Source organism: Anolis carolinensis, chromosome 2, assembly GCF_035594765.1.
Source record: "Anolis carolinensis isolate JA03-04 chromosome 2, rAnoCar3.1.pri, whole genome shotgun sequence".
Taxonomy (NCBI): Eukaryota; Metazoa; Chordata; class Lepidosauria; order Squamata; family Dactyloidae; genus Anolis; species Anolis carolinensis.
In genome coordinates, this window is record NC_085842.1 from 149,932,697 (window position 1) to 149,949,752 (window position 17,056).

Genomic DNA, 17,056 nt, shown 5'->3' on the forward strand with positions numbered 1-17,056 from the left:
CGAAGGTCTATAGACACGAAGTAGTCTCCGCGCTGAAGCATCGGGAGGATGGAGGCGATGGAGACCATCCTGAACTTGGTTGGACGTATGAAGGCATTGAGCATGCGTAAGTCCAGAATTGGGCGGAGGCCCCCACCCCTCTTCGGGACCGTAAAGTATCTGGAGAAGAAGCTTTGAGGGTCCCGTACCGATGGAGAAGGCCGAATAGCCCCTTTGGCGAGGAGGGCGTCGACCTCTGCGAGAATTTTTTGAGAAGGGTTGGAGAGAAGGACCTGACCCGTGGGCGGGAGTTCCTCAAACTCTAAGGCATAGCCTTCTTGGACAATTTTGAGAACCCAGGCATCTGAAGTAATAGATTTCCACCGGTGAAAGAAGGGAGCCAGGCGGTCTAGAAAGAGACCATGAGGTTGATTCGGTGAAGGAGAGGGGTGCGGAGGAATGAGAGCTGCATCGGTACCGTAGAAAGAGTCTTTGGAAAGAGAGATGGCGTCAGGAACGCCGGAGAGGTTGACCAGCGGTGGGGGTGGCCCGGCCGCGCTGTCTTTGTGGTTGAGCAGCCCGACGGGGCTGTTGGCGGTTCTGGTTGTTCGATACCGAGGGACGCCTGAAGGATTGATGGCGGTAAGAGGGAGGCGGGAAGCGTCGAAAGCGTTGAGGAAACCACTTGGTGCGGTGAGCTTGGGGTTGATCGCCGCATTTAGTGGCCAGAACTTTAAAGTCATGGTTGGTTTTGAGCTTGTCGTCGGTGCCAGAATTAAAGAGGCCCATGGCGTCGAAGGGGAGGTCCTCGATGACCTGCCTCGAGGAGGAAGACAAACCGGACGACCTCAGCCAGGCGTGGCGACGAATGGCAATGGCGTGGGCGATCATCTTGCCGGCCGTGTCGCCCGTATGCTTAGCCATCTGGATTTGGTGATGTGCTAACGAGTCGGCCTCTTGCTGGAGGGTGGACATAACCGACCGGTCTTCGTCGGACAACTTCGAGAAGAAGGGCTGAGCTTTCTCCCAAAGGATCTGCTGGTAGGCCCCCATACAGGCCCCATAGTTCGCCATTCTACAAAGTAGAAGGGCCCCGGAGTAGAGCTTTCGGCCGACCGCATCAAATCTCTTGCCCTCTCTATCTGCAGGGGTAGTGGATTCACGACCGGAAGTTTGAGAAGCTTTAACAACCATGGAATTTGGGTCGGGATGGTGTTTAAGCCATTCTAAGGTGTCGTCATCTGTACGATACCAAGACTCAATCCTCTTCGAGGTAGGAGGAATCGAGGAAGGAGTCTTCCACGATGATTGGATGACATCCAGGAGGTAAGGCAGAAACGGCAAAAGCGTGGCCGGGGGGGCCTGGGCTTGGACCCGTTTGAAAACCGGGTCAGACACTGCCTTAGAGGTTTGTTTGATTTCTAGACCCAGGGCATCAGCCATTCTAACCATCTGTTCGGAGAAGGCCCGAATGTTGTCGGTAGGCGAAGGAGGGTCCACCTCATAGGCATCATGAGGAGGAGAGAGATCAAGGCCTAGAGATACCACCGAGGCCGAGAGAGCGGAATCAGGGCGATCGATATCAATCTCATCGTCCTCAGCCCCTTGAGGGGACTGAGGGGGAGACGACAACACAGTCTCTGGTGGTGGCAAAGCCTCAAGAGCAGGAGCCATCTGTGGCCGAGGTTCCTTAGAGGCCGAGGCCTGGGCCGCTCGAGCCAGGCGGGCGGTTTGTCTACCCCGCTCCGGTGTCGAGGTCGGGGGAAAAAGCTGTTGTCGAGACGGGCGATGTGAGGCAGCAGGTCGAGGAGATGGCACCCTGACCACTGTCTGGGTAGAATGGTGGGGTGAGTCCTGTAGTTCGCCATCAGAAAGTTGCTGAGGAGAAGGTTGACGAGGCCGCTGAGCGGAAGGGATTGGAGAGGACTTTCTGGACGAAGTCGCCGAAGAGGGGACGTCCATCTTGGAGGAGGCAGAGGAGGAACGCTGGGTAGCCCTCTTCTTTGCGAGCGGTTGCTTTGATGGAACCCTCATGGATTTTCCCGGTGTAGGCGGGACCATTGCTGAGTCGGATTGGGTCCGACGAGCTTCCTCATGCGCCCTCTTAAAGGCGATCTTCATCGCAGAGGTCGATGGAGGGGCCCCGAGATGGGATCGGGCCGAGGAAACGGAGGCCACCGAGCTCGATGTCGAGGAAGGGCCGACTCGACCGGAACGTGTCGACATCGTGGCCGTGGTGAGTGTGCACGGCGGTTTGGCGGCTTTAGCCGATCTGGAGGCTCTGGACGCCCTGGACGAGACCGAGGGAGCTTTAGCCGTTGGAGCCGACATCGATCTCGGGTCGACCGACGGCTTCGTGCCGGAAGTCGACGGAACGGGTTCAGGAGCAAGCGATTTTTCGTAGAGCGCTGCTCTAAGCCTCGCGGCTCTATTCTTCCTAGCCTGAGCCGTCAGGGCCAGGCAGAAACGGCAGGTACCGACGACATGTGCCTCCCCGAGGCAGTAGAGGCACTTGGCGTGGCCGTCGGAATCAGGAATTTTAGCGGCACACTGAGTGCAGCGCTTGAAGCGAGTCGTAGACATGAGAGTCCGAAGTGAACCTTGCGGCGGAAAAAAAGGAACTGGGGAGCAACCGCCGAGGGCTGCCTTATATGCCCTCCGGGGACGGAGGGGCGTGGCTACCGCCAAAATTTAAACTTCAGCTTGGGAAGAGTTTCCGTTGGAACCTGCGCAGGCGCAGCCTCTCCATTAGTGTGCATTCACAGAGTACACGAAGAAAAAACTAATGAAACCAATGGTTAAGAAAAACTGTTAAGAAATTGTAGTCCATTTAACACCTGGTTTTCCACACTTGGTCTACATCAGTGGTTCTCAACCTGTGGGTCCCCTAGTATTTTGGCCTATAACTCCCAGAAATCCCAGCCAGTTTACCAGCTGTTAGGATTTCTGGGAATTGACGGCTAAAACATCTGGGGACCCACAGGTTGAGAACCACTGGTATACATGCTAACGCAATGTCTGCTTTGTTTCAGAAAGAAAAGTGGGAAAAGCTTCACTATTACCCTTACTCCAGTATTCCCTTCAAATGTATGCATCAATGTTAATTCTAAGAGCAGAAAAGGGGAAATTATTATTGAGAAAAGACTGCAAATCTCATAATGGTCTTGGGATTTAGATAAGCTGAATGAACCAGTCCTCCTATATCAGCCTATATTTCTTAAAACATTTTAAACAGAAATTCCTAACAGTTGTGTATAAGGCTGCAATTCCAGTTAGAGTACAGAAATATTAATTCACACACACTTCGGTTCCAGTCCTATTGACTAGCATTTACGATTTGAAAATCCTGTGCTCTGGAAACACCCCCAGAGATCATTGACTGCATGTGACAAAAAAAAAAGTAATTGTTTCCCGAAACAGTTGTTTCTTCACTTCACCAATACAAATCCAGATCAGTGGAATTTTATTTTGAGAAAGGTGAAGGTTAACAGTTTTTTTTAAAAAAAAAATAGGGGGCTCACCATAACATAAAAGGCGGTGACCACATTTAGTGAAGAGGCAAATATGGAGCTCATAATTTTAACAGATGGCTCATCCAGACTATCATAGGTTGGCAGGACCTGGCTGCAAAAAAGAAGGTAAATGTTAAAGCATGTCAGAACACTTTCTCAAGATGAGAAATACTAGTGCCTTTTTGCCAGTAGAGTCTAATTGCAAACAACTTCCCCACATGGAGTTCAGGCACTTGTCACTCTACAGCAATTTATGCCAGTAATGCCAAGAGATTTCAGAGCACTTGGAATCATAAGTGTTGGACAAATATGTCTGCTCTCCTCCTCCTTTCCATCTTCACCACGTGTGCAATGTAAACATTTCACATTTTTAAAAAAGTATGTTGTAACATGAATGACCGCTTGTTTGCCTAAAACACCAGTGGCAGAACTCCAGACAGCACACTGGAGATTATTGTTCTTGGAGCATCCTGAGTTGATTAAAGCAATGCGGTATTTACAGAATAACAAGCAGGAAGAGAGCTAAAGCATTGTATTGTCAACGGGAAAGGTTAAACAACCAAGACTAAACACTGTGCCTATCACATCTTAGCACTGGTGCTTGAGCTCAAGCACACGGAAAACTGGGAGGACCAATTACACGGGTCTTGGGTGCTTATGCACTTGGAAAGTTATTTCCTAACCTCAGATTACTGTATAGCCAGAGGCAGCATGGACCAAATTTGACCACATGCTCTTAAGAGCAAAGATATACCTTGCAGGAGTAGAATAGAAAAGAAAAGGGTAAGGGGAGGAGTACTTTTTAGAGTAAGCAGGCAGAAACTTGAAGGCAAAGAGAACACAGAAGACAAAGGTATGGAATATGTAATGGCCTTTTACATAGGGCTAAGTAATTTTTAATCTCCCTATCAATGGGAGCACTGCAGAGCACACTGGTATACTTACTGTACTTCACAGTGCCCACATTGATTGAGACTTAATATTACTTATTTATGAAGACAACATTAAGTTTTCTTCCCAGATCATTGAAGATATAATATTGAAGTTTCTAATTGTTATACACCATGTACATAACTATTGTTAAATATGGCCACCTTGAAGTGATGTACCTGTATCTACTCAAGAATAATATACCACCAAATGTAATGCGCATCTCAATTTTGAAGGTGTGCATTATAAAAAATGGATTTGCTCTTGTATGTAATGTGCCCAGTTTACTAGGCTTATATGAGAACAGGAAGTCACATACCTTCACCAGCTTGCCGCAGTTCCCAACTGGCTTCATTTATGAGGCCTTCAAAACCAGGAGGGAGGTTTTGAAGGCCTTGTGAATGAGGTCAGTTGGGAGGTGCTCTATCCCCACTCTTTCACTCAGTCTTCACTGCCTTCCTCCTTGACAACAGGCTGAATGGTGCAGGCCAAGTTGTGTCAGGGTGGCAGGTAGTGGAACAACCGACAGGCAAGGGGAAGCTCCACCAGGCCAAGCTCTCAGGTTACCAGATTGAGGTGAGAAAGTGGAGTCGAGCAAGGTGGACTGACTGCTAAGTGAGTGACTGCTGAGTGAAGGAGGACTAGCAAGAGGCGACAGCAGTGACTGCTAGGCATCTGCATCAGGCCAAGCTCTCTGACTACTGGGTCAAGGGGAGCTGCTGGGTGAGATGGTGTGGCCACTAAGGGAGTGTCTGACCCAACAGGAGAGGGTGGAAGGGACGATGGCATCGGCTGCAAGGCGCCCGTGTCCCTTAGGGAGGTGCCAACAAAGAACAAGCAAGGAAGCAGGCAGGATTACACACACAATTCTAACACGCTATCAAATTTAGTGCACATGTCATTTTTTTTGTGATGTAATTCAGCCAAAAAAGACAAGCATTAGACTCGAATAAATATAGAATCATAGAATCATAGAATAGTAGAGTTGGAAAAGACCTCATGGGCCATCTAGTCCAACCCCCTGCCAAGAAGCAGGAAATCGCATTCAAAGCACCCCCGACATATGGCCATCCAGCCTCTGCTTAAAAGCCTCCAAGGAAGGAGCCTCCACCACAGTCCGGGGCAGAGAGTTCCACTGCCGAACAGCCCTTACAGCGAGGAAGTTCTTCCTGATGTTCAGGTGGAATCTCCTTTCCTGTAGTTTGAAGCCATTGTTCCGCGTCCTAGTCTGCAGGGCAGCAGAAAACAAGCTTGCTCCCTCCTTCCTATGACTTCCCCTCACATATTTGTACATGGCTATCATGTCTCCTCTCAGCCTTCTCTTCTGCAGGCTAAACATGCTGAGTTCTTTATGCCGCTCCTCATAGGGCTTGTTCTCCAGACCTTTGATCATTTTAGTTGCCCTCCTCTGGACGCTTTCCAGCTTGTCAACATCTCCCTTCAACTGCGGTGCCCAAAACTGGACACAGTATTCCAGGTGTGGTCTGACCAAGGCAGAACAGAGGGGGAGCATGACTTCCCTGGATCTAGACGCTATACCCCTATTGATGCAGGCCAGAATCCCGTTGGCTTTCTTAGCAGCCACATCACATTGCTGGCTCATGTTTAACTTGTTGTCCACAAGGACTCAAAGATCTTTTTCACATGTACTGCTGTCTAGCCAGGTGTCCCCCATTCTGTATCTTTGCATTCCATTTTTTCTGCCGAAGTGAAGTATCTTGCATTTGTCCCTGTTGAACTTCATTTTGTTAGTTTCGGCCCATCTTTCTAGTCTGTTAAGATCGTTTTGAATTCTGCTTTCTTCTGGAGGGTTGGCTATCCCTCCCAGTTTGGTGTCATCTGCAAACTTAATGATCGTGCCTTCTAACCCTTCGTCTAAGTCATTAATAAAGATGTTAAACAGAACCGGGCCCAGGACAGAACCCTGCGGCACTCCACTCGTGACTTTTTGCAAGATGAAGACAACGCATTGGTGAGCACCCTTTGGGTTCGTTTGCTTAGCCAATTACAGATCCACCTTACTGTAGTTTTGTCTAGCCCAAATTTTACTAGTTTGTTTGCCAGAAGGTTTTGAGGGACTTTGTCGAAGGCCTTACTGAAATCCAGGTACGCTACATCCACGGCGTTCCCTGTATCGACCCAACTTGTAACTCTATCGAAAAAAGAGACCAGATTAGTCTGGCATGACTTGTTTTTGGTAAATCCGTGTTGACTATTAGCAATGACTGCATTTGTTTCTAAGCGTTTGCAGACCACTTCCTTAATGATCTTTTCCAGAATCTTGCCTGGTATCGACGTGAGGCTGACCGGACAGTAATTGTTTGGGTCGTTCTTTTTTCCCTTCTTGAAGATAGAGACCACATTTGCCCTCCTCCAATCTACTGGGACTTCTCCCGTTCTCCAAGAACTCTCAAATATGATTGCCAGTAGTTCTGAAATAACTTCAGCTAGTTCCTTCTGTACTCTTGGATGTAGTTGATCTGGCCCTGGCGACCTGAATTCGTTTAGAGTGGCCAGGTGTTCCTGGACAACTTGTTTCCCTATTTGGGATTGGATTTCCTCAAATCCTTCATCCATTTCATGTTGCTGAGGTTGAAGATGGCTTTCTTTTTGTGAGAAGACAGAGGCAAAGAAGGCATTAAGCAGTTTTGCTTTTTCCCTGTCCCCTGTTGCCATCACCCCATCTTCTCCTCGCAGAGGCCCTATCGCCTCCCTTTTCTTTCTTTTTCTACCAACGTAAGCAAAAAAGCCTTTTTTGTTGTTTTTAATGTCCCTGGCAAGCCTGAGCTCATTTTGTGCTTTTCCCTACAGGAGTTGGCTATACGTTTGAATTCTTCTTTGGTGATTTCTCCCCTTTTCCACTTCTTGTGCATGTCTCTTTTGAATCTTAGCCCGGTTAGAAGTTCTTTGGACATCCATTCTGGCTTCTGCGCACTTGTCATATTTTTTTCTTTGTTGGCACTGTTTGCATTTGCGCCTTGAGTATTTCACTTTTTAAAAACGCCCATCCACCCTTAACTCCCTTGTTTTTTAATATTGGCATCCATGGAATGCTGCTCAGTATTTCCTTCATTTTTTTGGAAGTCAGCTCTCTTAAAGTCCAGAATGCGTTTTGACTTTTTTGCGTTTTGGCCTTCCTTTGAATGGCAAACTGCAGGAGCACATGGTCACTTGCCCCTAAGGATCCGACCACTTCGACTGTATTGATCAGGTCTTCCACATTTGTTAAGATTAGATCAAGAGTTGCCGATCCCCTTGTTGCCTCTTCTACCTTCTGGACCATTAAAATTGTCTGCAAGGCAAGTGAGGAATTTGTTGGACTTTGTGCTTTTGGCCGAGTTTGTTTTCCAGCAGATATCAGGATAGTTGAAATCTCCCATGACTACTACATCTCTTCTTTGTGCCTGTTTGGTCAGCTGTTGACAAAAGGCTTCAGCAAGTCCTTCATCCTGACTCAGGGGTCTGTAGTATACACCCATGACGAGATTTTTTTTAGTCCCGGTTCCCTTGATTCTTATCCAGATGCTTTCAAGCTGGTTTCCCGGATTACAGTTTTGCATTTCTTCTGCAACATAACTGTTTTTGACATATAAAGCTACTACCCCTCCTCTCCCCTTTGTTCTATTTCTGTGAAAGAGGTTATAGCCCTGAATGGCTACATTCCAGTGATGGGAGTCATCCCACCAGGTTTCAGTGATGCCTATGACGTCGTACGTGTGGTGCTGTGCTAAAAGTTGGAGTTCGTCTTGCTTATTTCCCATGCTCTGTGCATTAGTGTAAAGACATGTAAGCCCCTGTGACCTTCCCCCAAGCTGTTTATTTGGGATTATTGTGCTCTCGGTAATTGGTCCTTGCTGTGTTTGTGCAGCCCTCCATTTAGCCTTTTGGTGGTTCCTTGTGGTCATGGGTAATATAGTGTTTGCCAGGCTGATGTTCCCCTCCCCCAGTGGATCTAGTTTAAAGTGCGTCTGATGAGGTTTGTGAGTCTTTGTGCAAAAAGATGTTTTCCTACTTGTGTGAGATGCACCCCATCACCTGCCAGTAGGCCATCCTCCTGGAAGAGTAGGCCATGGTCAAGGAAGCCAAAATGCTCCTCTTGACACCATTTGCTGAGCCAGTTATTGACCTGTACTATTTTTCTGGCTCTTGTAGAGCCGTGTCCTACAACGGGGAGGCGGGATGAAAAGATCACATGTACATTACACAGTTTTAGCTTACTTCCGAGGGCTCGAAAATCATTTGTGATCTTTTGAAAAGCACGCCTAGCGGTATCATTGGTTCCTACATGAATCAACATAAGGGGGGGAGGGTGATGGGACTTTAGGACCCTGCTGAGCCTCTGAGTGATATGGTGTATTTTTGCCCCAGGAGGCAGCATATTTCTCGAGCCATCCCATCCGGTCTGGAAAAGATGGCTTCCGTTCCTCTAAGGAGGGAGTCACCTACTACCAAGACCTGTTTCCTTTGAGGATTGACAGGGTCCCTTTTGTGCAAGACAGTGTGTATGTCCCCTGAAGAGTGTTCCTGTTGAAGTGAATCATGTAGGTGTAAAGTGTTCTCCTCCTCCTCAACATCCCCAGTGCATTCATCAATGACAATCCATTGAGATGCGTCCGAGAGCCCATCACTCTCCCAAGGATGTTCCTGTTGCTCCTGGTCTACAATTGGGGATGGAGCATTTGCATGATTACGTAAGTGTGAATGTGGTGATGCACTGTCCCCGTCAGGGCTATCCCCTGCGCACTGATCAAGGTTGGCCCACTGAGTGGTATCTAAGTAACTGTGGTCCTCCACAAGATGTGTTTCCTGATTGTATGATAGTGGTGTAAGAATTTAGAATCTGTTGTGTAAATCCAGCTGAGCAGAGGAGTTCTGCGGAGGCTGCCTGGTCCTGTATATGGTACATACACAGTCAGAATACTCCCAGGAAAAAACACACATAAGACATCATAACTGCAGGTGTGAATTCACTCACAGGGAAGTGTTCCTGACACTGAATAGGAAACCTATGGCCTCTCCATTCTGCCTTTTCTTTGGAGAGAGAATGATAAACAGAACATTTACAAAGAATACTGTATCTTATGTGCCCAAGACAGCAGTTCAGAAGTTAACAATTGTAATATGCCACTGATTACCTGTGCTTCACATAAGGAAGCCCCAAGACATTTTTACTTTCCAACTCTTAGTGTTTAGGGGTGGGGGTCTCCAAGCCTGCAAGACATGCAAACCAAACCTCCATGCCAATTAATATTCCAACAAACAGAAAAATAAGTATGCACATGTATATATATGTGTGTGTGTGTGTGCGTGCGCGTGTGTGCATGCATGCACACGAAGCAGTATACCTAAACATGAGCGGCTTTTATTCGCCCTTGAGGCCAGACTGAGATAGGAGTACTGGGAGCATAGAAGCTTTTGTCTGACAAGCATTTTGTATGCTACAGGGTGAGGATTCCTCACATCCCTTGTGATCACAGAAATGCTAGTCTTCGGGGTAGACTGAAGACAGATATTCAGACCAAATGCCCTTTACATTTATCTCTCAACTCCCAAGATAAGCTCAATGAGAGAAAGCGCACAAACAAGCAGCTTCTAAACTTGATATGGAAACACTGCAGCTTATTCTTGATGAAGAGCGAGCAATTTCTTTTCGTAATAGATTTTCATCTATGCCATAAAACCTATCCCTTGTGTGCAAGAAACAGAAAGAATGCATGTGCAGTGTTATTTGTAGATTCATCGTGGGTGGCAGGCAATAATGCTTGGGGGAAAAGCCCTATCTAACAAAAGAAAAGAGTGGAAGTATTTGATCACAGCTAGAGATATTAGCCTCCTTCCATCTGACACAGAATAGCCAACACCACCAATTCACTCAGTAGTAAATGCCAATGTGTTTTGCATGGGGTGCAGTGACAACAGTGTTGAGCCCTTGGGTCTCACCAAAACATCAAAAGCCCCAAATAATCCCTTCCCGCATTTTTTGGTCAAAAAAAGTTTTCAACTCAAAACACACTTGAATAATGTTATTTCAAACAGTCAACTCCCTCCCTAAACCTTGAAAGGTGTTTGGAAGCGAAATCATTTCTAGTTTAACAAAATGGAGAGCAGGATGGAGTATTGTCAGAGGAACCTAAATCAATCCTTCCTCCCATCCTAGTCCCAGTGCATTGCAGTTGTTGTTAACAGTCGACCAACTCATGGCAACCTCGTGAATAAGTGACTTCCAAATCACCTATTATCAGCAGCCCTACTTAAATCTTGCAGACTCAGGGCAGTGGTTTCTTTGAATGAATCTATCACTACCTGTTTTCCAATCACTAAGCAATATTTTTTTTTCTAGCAAGCCATGCCTTCTTATGCTATACCCAAAGTACAACAGTCTCCGATTATTCATCTTGAGTTCAGGCTTGATATGCTTTAGGGCAGTGGTTTTCAACTTTCCTAATGCCACGACCCCTTAATACAGTTTCTAGTGTTGTGGTGACCCCCAACCATAAAATTATTTTTGTTGCTACTCCATAACTGTAATTTTGCTACTGTTATGAATTGTAATGTAAATATCTGATATGCAGGATATATTTTCATTCACTGGACCAAATTTGGCGTTAGTAGCCTATAAGCACAAATTTGAATACTGGTGGGGTTGGGGGAATGATTTTGTCATTTGGGAGTTGTAGTTGCTGGGATTTATAGTTAACCTACAATCAAAGAGCATTCTGAACTCCACCAATGATGGAATTGAACCAAACTTGGCTCACAGAACTCCCATAACCAACAGAAAATACTGGAAGGGTATGGTGGGCATGGACCTTGAGTTTTGGAATTGTAATTCACCTACATCCAGAGAACACTGTGGACTCAAACAATTATGGATCTGGACTGAACGTTGAATGAATACTCAATATGCCCAAATTAGAACACTGGTGGAGTTTGGGGAAAATAGACCTTAATATTTGGGAGTTGTAGTGTTTTCAAATAGTCTTTGGCGACCACTCTGACACCCCGTCACGACCCCACAGGGGTTTCAACCCCCAAGTTGAGAAATGCGCTTTAGGGCCTATTTATTAGTCTTTTTAGTTGTCCATGGTATCCGTAGAACTTAGGCACTACATTTCAAAGGAGTTGATGTTCTCATTTTCAGTTTTCTTCATTATCCAAGTTTCACAACCAAATAAAGAAATTGGAAATATGATGGCATGGATCATACTACCATTAGTATTACATTTCCTTCATAGCTGCCTTTCCAGGTTCTAGACTTCTGATTTCCTAAGTGCAATCTCTGTTCTGATTAATGACTGAGTCAACATATAGAAAATATTGAGCTATTTCAAAGACATCATCTGCTTTAAAGTTATGGGAATCATCTATGGTCATTTTTATTTTCTTAATGTCCAGCTATAAACCTGCCTTTACACTTTCCTTCCTTGACTTTGTTCAGGAATCAATTCAAATCTTTGCTATTTTTGCTAATAATATGGCATCATCTGTATATAATAAACTGTTCATGTTCTTTCCTCCAATTTTCATGTCTCCTTCCACCAAGATCGAAGTCTGCTTTACATATAAAACATTCAGTGTACAAGTTAAACTGATGTTAAAATGCAGTCTAGTCTGACTGCCTTGCTAACTGGAAACTATTCATTTTTCCATATTCTGTCCCAATTGTGGCCTCTTGTCTTGAGGTTACATGTTGTGCCACACTATTTAATAAACATTCATAGCTTTTCATGATCTATAGAATAAAAGATTTAATATAATCTATAAAGGGCAGGCTGAATTTATTCTGAAATTCTTTGTTGTTTTCTACTAGCCAACATATACTTGCAATATGATCCCGAGTAATTCTTTCTTTCCTGAATCCAACTTGAACATCTGGCATTTGTTTCCCCATACTTGGTAAAAGTCTTTGTGCAGAATTTTGAACACGACTTTACTTGTATGAGAAATTAATGCCATGGTCCTCTGGTTATTGAAATCCCTGATGTCACAGGTCTTTGTGATTTGGATGTACATCAAGCATTTCCAATCTGTGGACCATTTTTTAATCTTCCTTATTTGTTGACAGATTTTAGTTAGAACTAGACTAGCTTTTGTCTTTGTAGCTTTAAACAACTCTATTGGTATGCCGTTTTTAATTTAGGCTTCAATACAGAGGTGTTCTGACAGTCAGGTTTAATAGTGCAGATCTGTTTTTTATATTTGAATTATATAGGGATGTTATTTAGGCTGGCTTAATGTTCTTATTTGGCTTTACTGTAAATTTTGATACTGGCAGTTCAGAGTCTGTGCCATAATCTACTTCTGCTCTTATATTTGCAGAGAGGTTGAGTTCTTGATCTTCTCTTCTGGTTATGTAGTCTGATTTCTATATTGGCCATCAGGTGATGTTAATCTATACAGTTGCCTGGCTGTTTGAAGAATGTGTTTGTAATGAACAAACTGTTAGCATCACAAAATTCAATATCTTGCTTCATTTCTAGATTCTGCATCAATTTTCCTACAATGTTTGATTCTGCTCTGTTTCCTATTTCTGCAATCCAGTCACTTGGTGTGTGGTCAATTTCCTTCTGGACAGCAGCACAGAGTCCTTTAATTTCTTCTTCTTTTTCTGCATAAACTACAGGGTGTTAATAAAAACTTAAAAGTTATCTAAATCAAGATGGATATTTGTACTACACATGGATCCTTGAGGAATTTGATATATGCAAATTCCAGCTAAAAATGGACCTGAGCTGTATTTCCCAGACTGACCTGCAGATGACTGGGTTGCTTTTCTGTAACCATGTTTCTTCAAGTGGTCCTCTGTGAAATTCACACATATGGGTCTCCTGTACCTGCGCAGTCAGTTTCAGAACTTTCTAGAAGCTCTTATAAGATGAATTTTGGCAAAAGACTTGCCCACATTCCCCTCATTAGTATATATAGCCAGTGGGAGAGGCTACCACCTCAGTTCCTTAACCACAACATAGCAGCCATGGATACCGAGGCATGACGTACTGCGAGGATGGGCAAGTATATGCAAATTTCACAGAGGACCACTCAAAAAAACATGGTTATAGGCAAGCAACCCATTCTTCTTCATAGTATATGTGAAATCACAATTATGGGTGACTAACAAGTTACTGACCTTGGAAGGTGGGTGTCATGCCACAAAGGAGAACAGCATGACTCTACTGAAGGCAGCATCCTTCTTGGATAAGGCATCCACCTTGTAGTGTGAGATGAAGGTAAGTGGCGTGGCCCAAGTGGCTGCATGACAGATATCTTTCAAAGGTATCCCTTTGAGAAAAGCTTGGAAAGTAGCCACTGACCTTGTCAAGTGGCTTTAATTTGCATGGAAGGGTCGCAACTCAATAGATGGTAAACCAGGCAAATGGTGGCAATAATCCATGAAGACAATCACTAAGGTGTTATCGGAAGACAATAGAGTCATCATGGTATTTGAGGAAGAGCTGTGGGGATTTCCTGTAAGGGAGAGTCCTGTTGACAAAGAAAGCGAGGGCCCGTCTAACATTCAGGGTGTGAGGGGTGGAACGGATTTTGAAAAAAGGATGGTAACACAATATCTTAAGACAAATGGAAATGAGAGACAACCTTTGGGAGGAAGGCAACCAGCATTGTCCTTGTGAAAGCAAAGGTATGGCTCATCTGTCTGAAGGGCACAAAACTCGCTGGCTCATCTCGCCGACGTGATGGCAATAAGAAAGGCAGTCTTCCTGAATAAGTGTGCCAAGTCAATCGTTGCCAAGGGTTCAGAGGGGGGTTTGGACAACAGGGACAAAATGAGCTCCAGGCTCCATGCAGGAGCCAGCGAGCATGCTGGTGAATAAGTGTTCTTAGGTCCTTTCAAAAACTGCAGAATTTAGAGGTCCTCCGACAGGAAGTATGTCTGACCCTTCTTCGGTACCATGAAATAGCCACCTGGTAGCATTTCAGGGAGAAGGTGGATAGTCCCATTCTAGAAAGCAATACCAGGATGTCCAAGATTATGGGGATATTGGCGGAGTAAGAGTCAACAGTACCCTGTTTTACGAAGGAAATAAAGCACTGCCACTTGTAAGCTTAAGACCTCTTGTAAGCTTAAGACCTCCTTTTGGGCTGCCTCAATTATTGACCTTAAAATATACATATGTGGCTGATTTGAAAGAAAATTGGATAAAAATGGCACATAGATGGTATATGACCCCACAGAAATTGGGGAAGTGTTGCAAAAACATAAACACAAATTGCTGGAAGTGCAAGAGAGAAAGAAGGAACCTATTACCATATGTGGTGGTCATGTAACAAAGCTAAGACCTTTGGGGAAAAAATGCAAGAAAAGATACAGAAGATATTAGAAATAAGGATACCAATGAAACCAGAACTGTTCTTACTAGACATACATGAACAAAAATTTGGGGAAAAAATAAAGACAATCTCTTATTTCTGTTATCAACAGCAGCAAGAATTTGCTACACAAGTTTATGGAAAAAGAAGGAAATCCCTGATGAAGATGAGTGGCTGGTAAAAGTTTTCGATATAAGAAACATGGACAGACTTACCTTTCTGATCTCAAAAAATAAGGGAAACCCAAGAGATGGACTGGAACCAAATTACAGAGTATTTAAAACAAAATAATAGGAAGATATTGATATGAATAGTAATAGAATATACACTTGAGTTGATTATGAAAGAAGAGAGGGAGAATGACTAAAGAGAAAATATGGAAGAAGGGAAAGGCAAGGAAGATATTTGGGAGTCAAGACTAAAATAAGAAAACTTGTTTTTAGTCATTTTTTTCTTTTTCTCTTTTCTTTTTTCCTTTCTTTTTCTTCCTATTATTTCTCTTATCTTTTTTCCTATCTTTTATCGCTGGACATTTTTCTCTCTCTCTTTTTAAATCTTTAACTTTTACAGAAAAGCTTAATCAAGATTATTTTTTAAAAAAGAAAAAAGAAAACTGAGGAACCTCTGACGCCAGGGCCTAATTCCAATATGAAAATAGGCATCCTTAAGGTTCATTGTGGCAAACCATGCATCCTTGTGGATCAGGGAGAGGATGGGAAAGGTGACCATACAAAATTTGCAGGGTTTGATGTAAAACTTTACTCCTTGTAGGTCCAGGATGAGGGATAGACTATCGTCCCTTTTCAGAATGAGAAAGTACCAGGAGAAGAAGCATCTGCAAAGATCAAAAGTTCGCAAGCTCTAAATGGCATCTTTTGAGAATAGGGACTGCACCTCCTCCAGCAGGGGGCGAAAGGAGGTTTAAGCCTAAGGTAGCCCACCGAGGGAGGAACAACAAACTCAAGGGCATATCCCCTTTCTACAATATTAAGCACCCATTTGTCAGAGGTAATCTGATGCCAGGTTTCAAGGAAGGAAGGAAGTTCAAAAAGGTAGGTGTGACAGGTCTCAAGGCTTCAGCATTGCAGGGAAAGGTAAGTACAAGTAACTCAGTAATAGGAACAGAACCAACTTTAGGGGGACCAAAGGAGGCAACCCCAACCCTCCTGTCAATGGAGGGCTAAAAACAGTTGTTTGGAGGCATAGGTCTGCTTGCCGCTAACCTGCTGGCAACCTCCTGCCAGGTGCCAGTTGGGACAGGGTGCATGGCTTGAATCCAGAGGACAAAGGGCTGAAGCACCTATGGTAGTATAGAGCATAGGAGACCCAGTGAGTCCTGAATTGATTGGATGACTGCGATGGGAAACCGAACTTGTGCGCTGTCTGGCACATCTTATGAGTGTGCTCCAATTTCGAATCCATGTCCAGATTGAAGAGGCCTGATTCATGAATGGGCAGGTCTTCAATTACCTCACAGATTGAGCTGGACATGCTGTAAGAGCGCAACAAAGCATAGCGCTGAAGGGCTATGGCTGAAGCAAAGAGTTTGTTCGCTGAGTCAACTGTGTGTTTTGCAAGCTCCTTTTGTAACCCTGCTAATTGGCAGGTCTCTTGCTAGGATGCCCTGGTTAACCGTAGTTGATCTGCGGGCAGATGCTGTAGGCATGGGACAATTTTATCCTGAAGGAAGCATTGATATGCCCCCATATAAACATTGTAGCGGGACAACCTCACAAAGAGACTGGCCAAGAAATTGATTTTGCGGCTCTCAACATCTAACTAGTTTCCCTCCTTATTGGTGGGGGTATACTGTGATCTCTGAGAAGGATGAATTTGAGACACATCAACCAGCACAGAATTCAGTTTGGAGTGTTTCCCTAACCATTTTGCAGAGGATAAATCAATACGTTAAGAGTTTTCTATTTTTTGTGACATTGCTGGCACAGACAAGGGGGAAGACATTTGGAGCATTAAAAAGATGAAGTAGGTATGGGAGGAGGAGGAGCACCATTGCTGCTGGGCTTGTTGTTAATCGGAAGAGAAGATGGGATCCTCCACAGATGCAGAAGACTGAGAAGTTGATAAGTTCAGGGCCCTTGCCAGGCGGATCATAAGGGCTGTGTTGAGGGACAGCTCTGAGGGAAAGGTGTAATCTGGGGATTCCTCAGACGAATCGGAAACTTGCTCAGTACTGATATCCTGCAGGGGCACCAGAGAGCCCTGAGGAAGTGGTGTAGGTGGTTGTGCCTCTGTGATATTTGCCTGTGCCGGGATCGAGGCAGGTCTGGAGGGGGGCGAAACACAGTGGC

At 44.8% G+C, this 17,056-nt stretch overlaps 1 protein-coding gene across 3 annotated transcripts in view; it reads right to left on the minus strand.

The window, feature by feature from the left end:
* slc38a10 (solute carrier family 38 member 10) overlaps positions 1-17,056 on the minus strand; it is a 114,200-nt gene that overhangs the window by 64,883 nt on the left and 32,261 nt on the right. For all 3 annotated transcript variants that reach the window (XM_003217105.4, XM_008104135.3, XM_008104136.3), the window contains exon 7: positions 3,501-3,603. In XM_003217105.4, the coding sequence (XP_003217153.2) occupies positions 3,501-3,603 (103 nt within the window). The remainder of the gene's footprint in view (positions 1-3,500; positions 3,604-17,056) is intronic.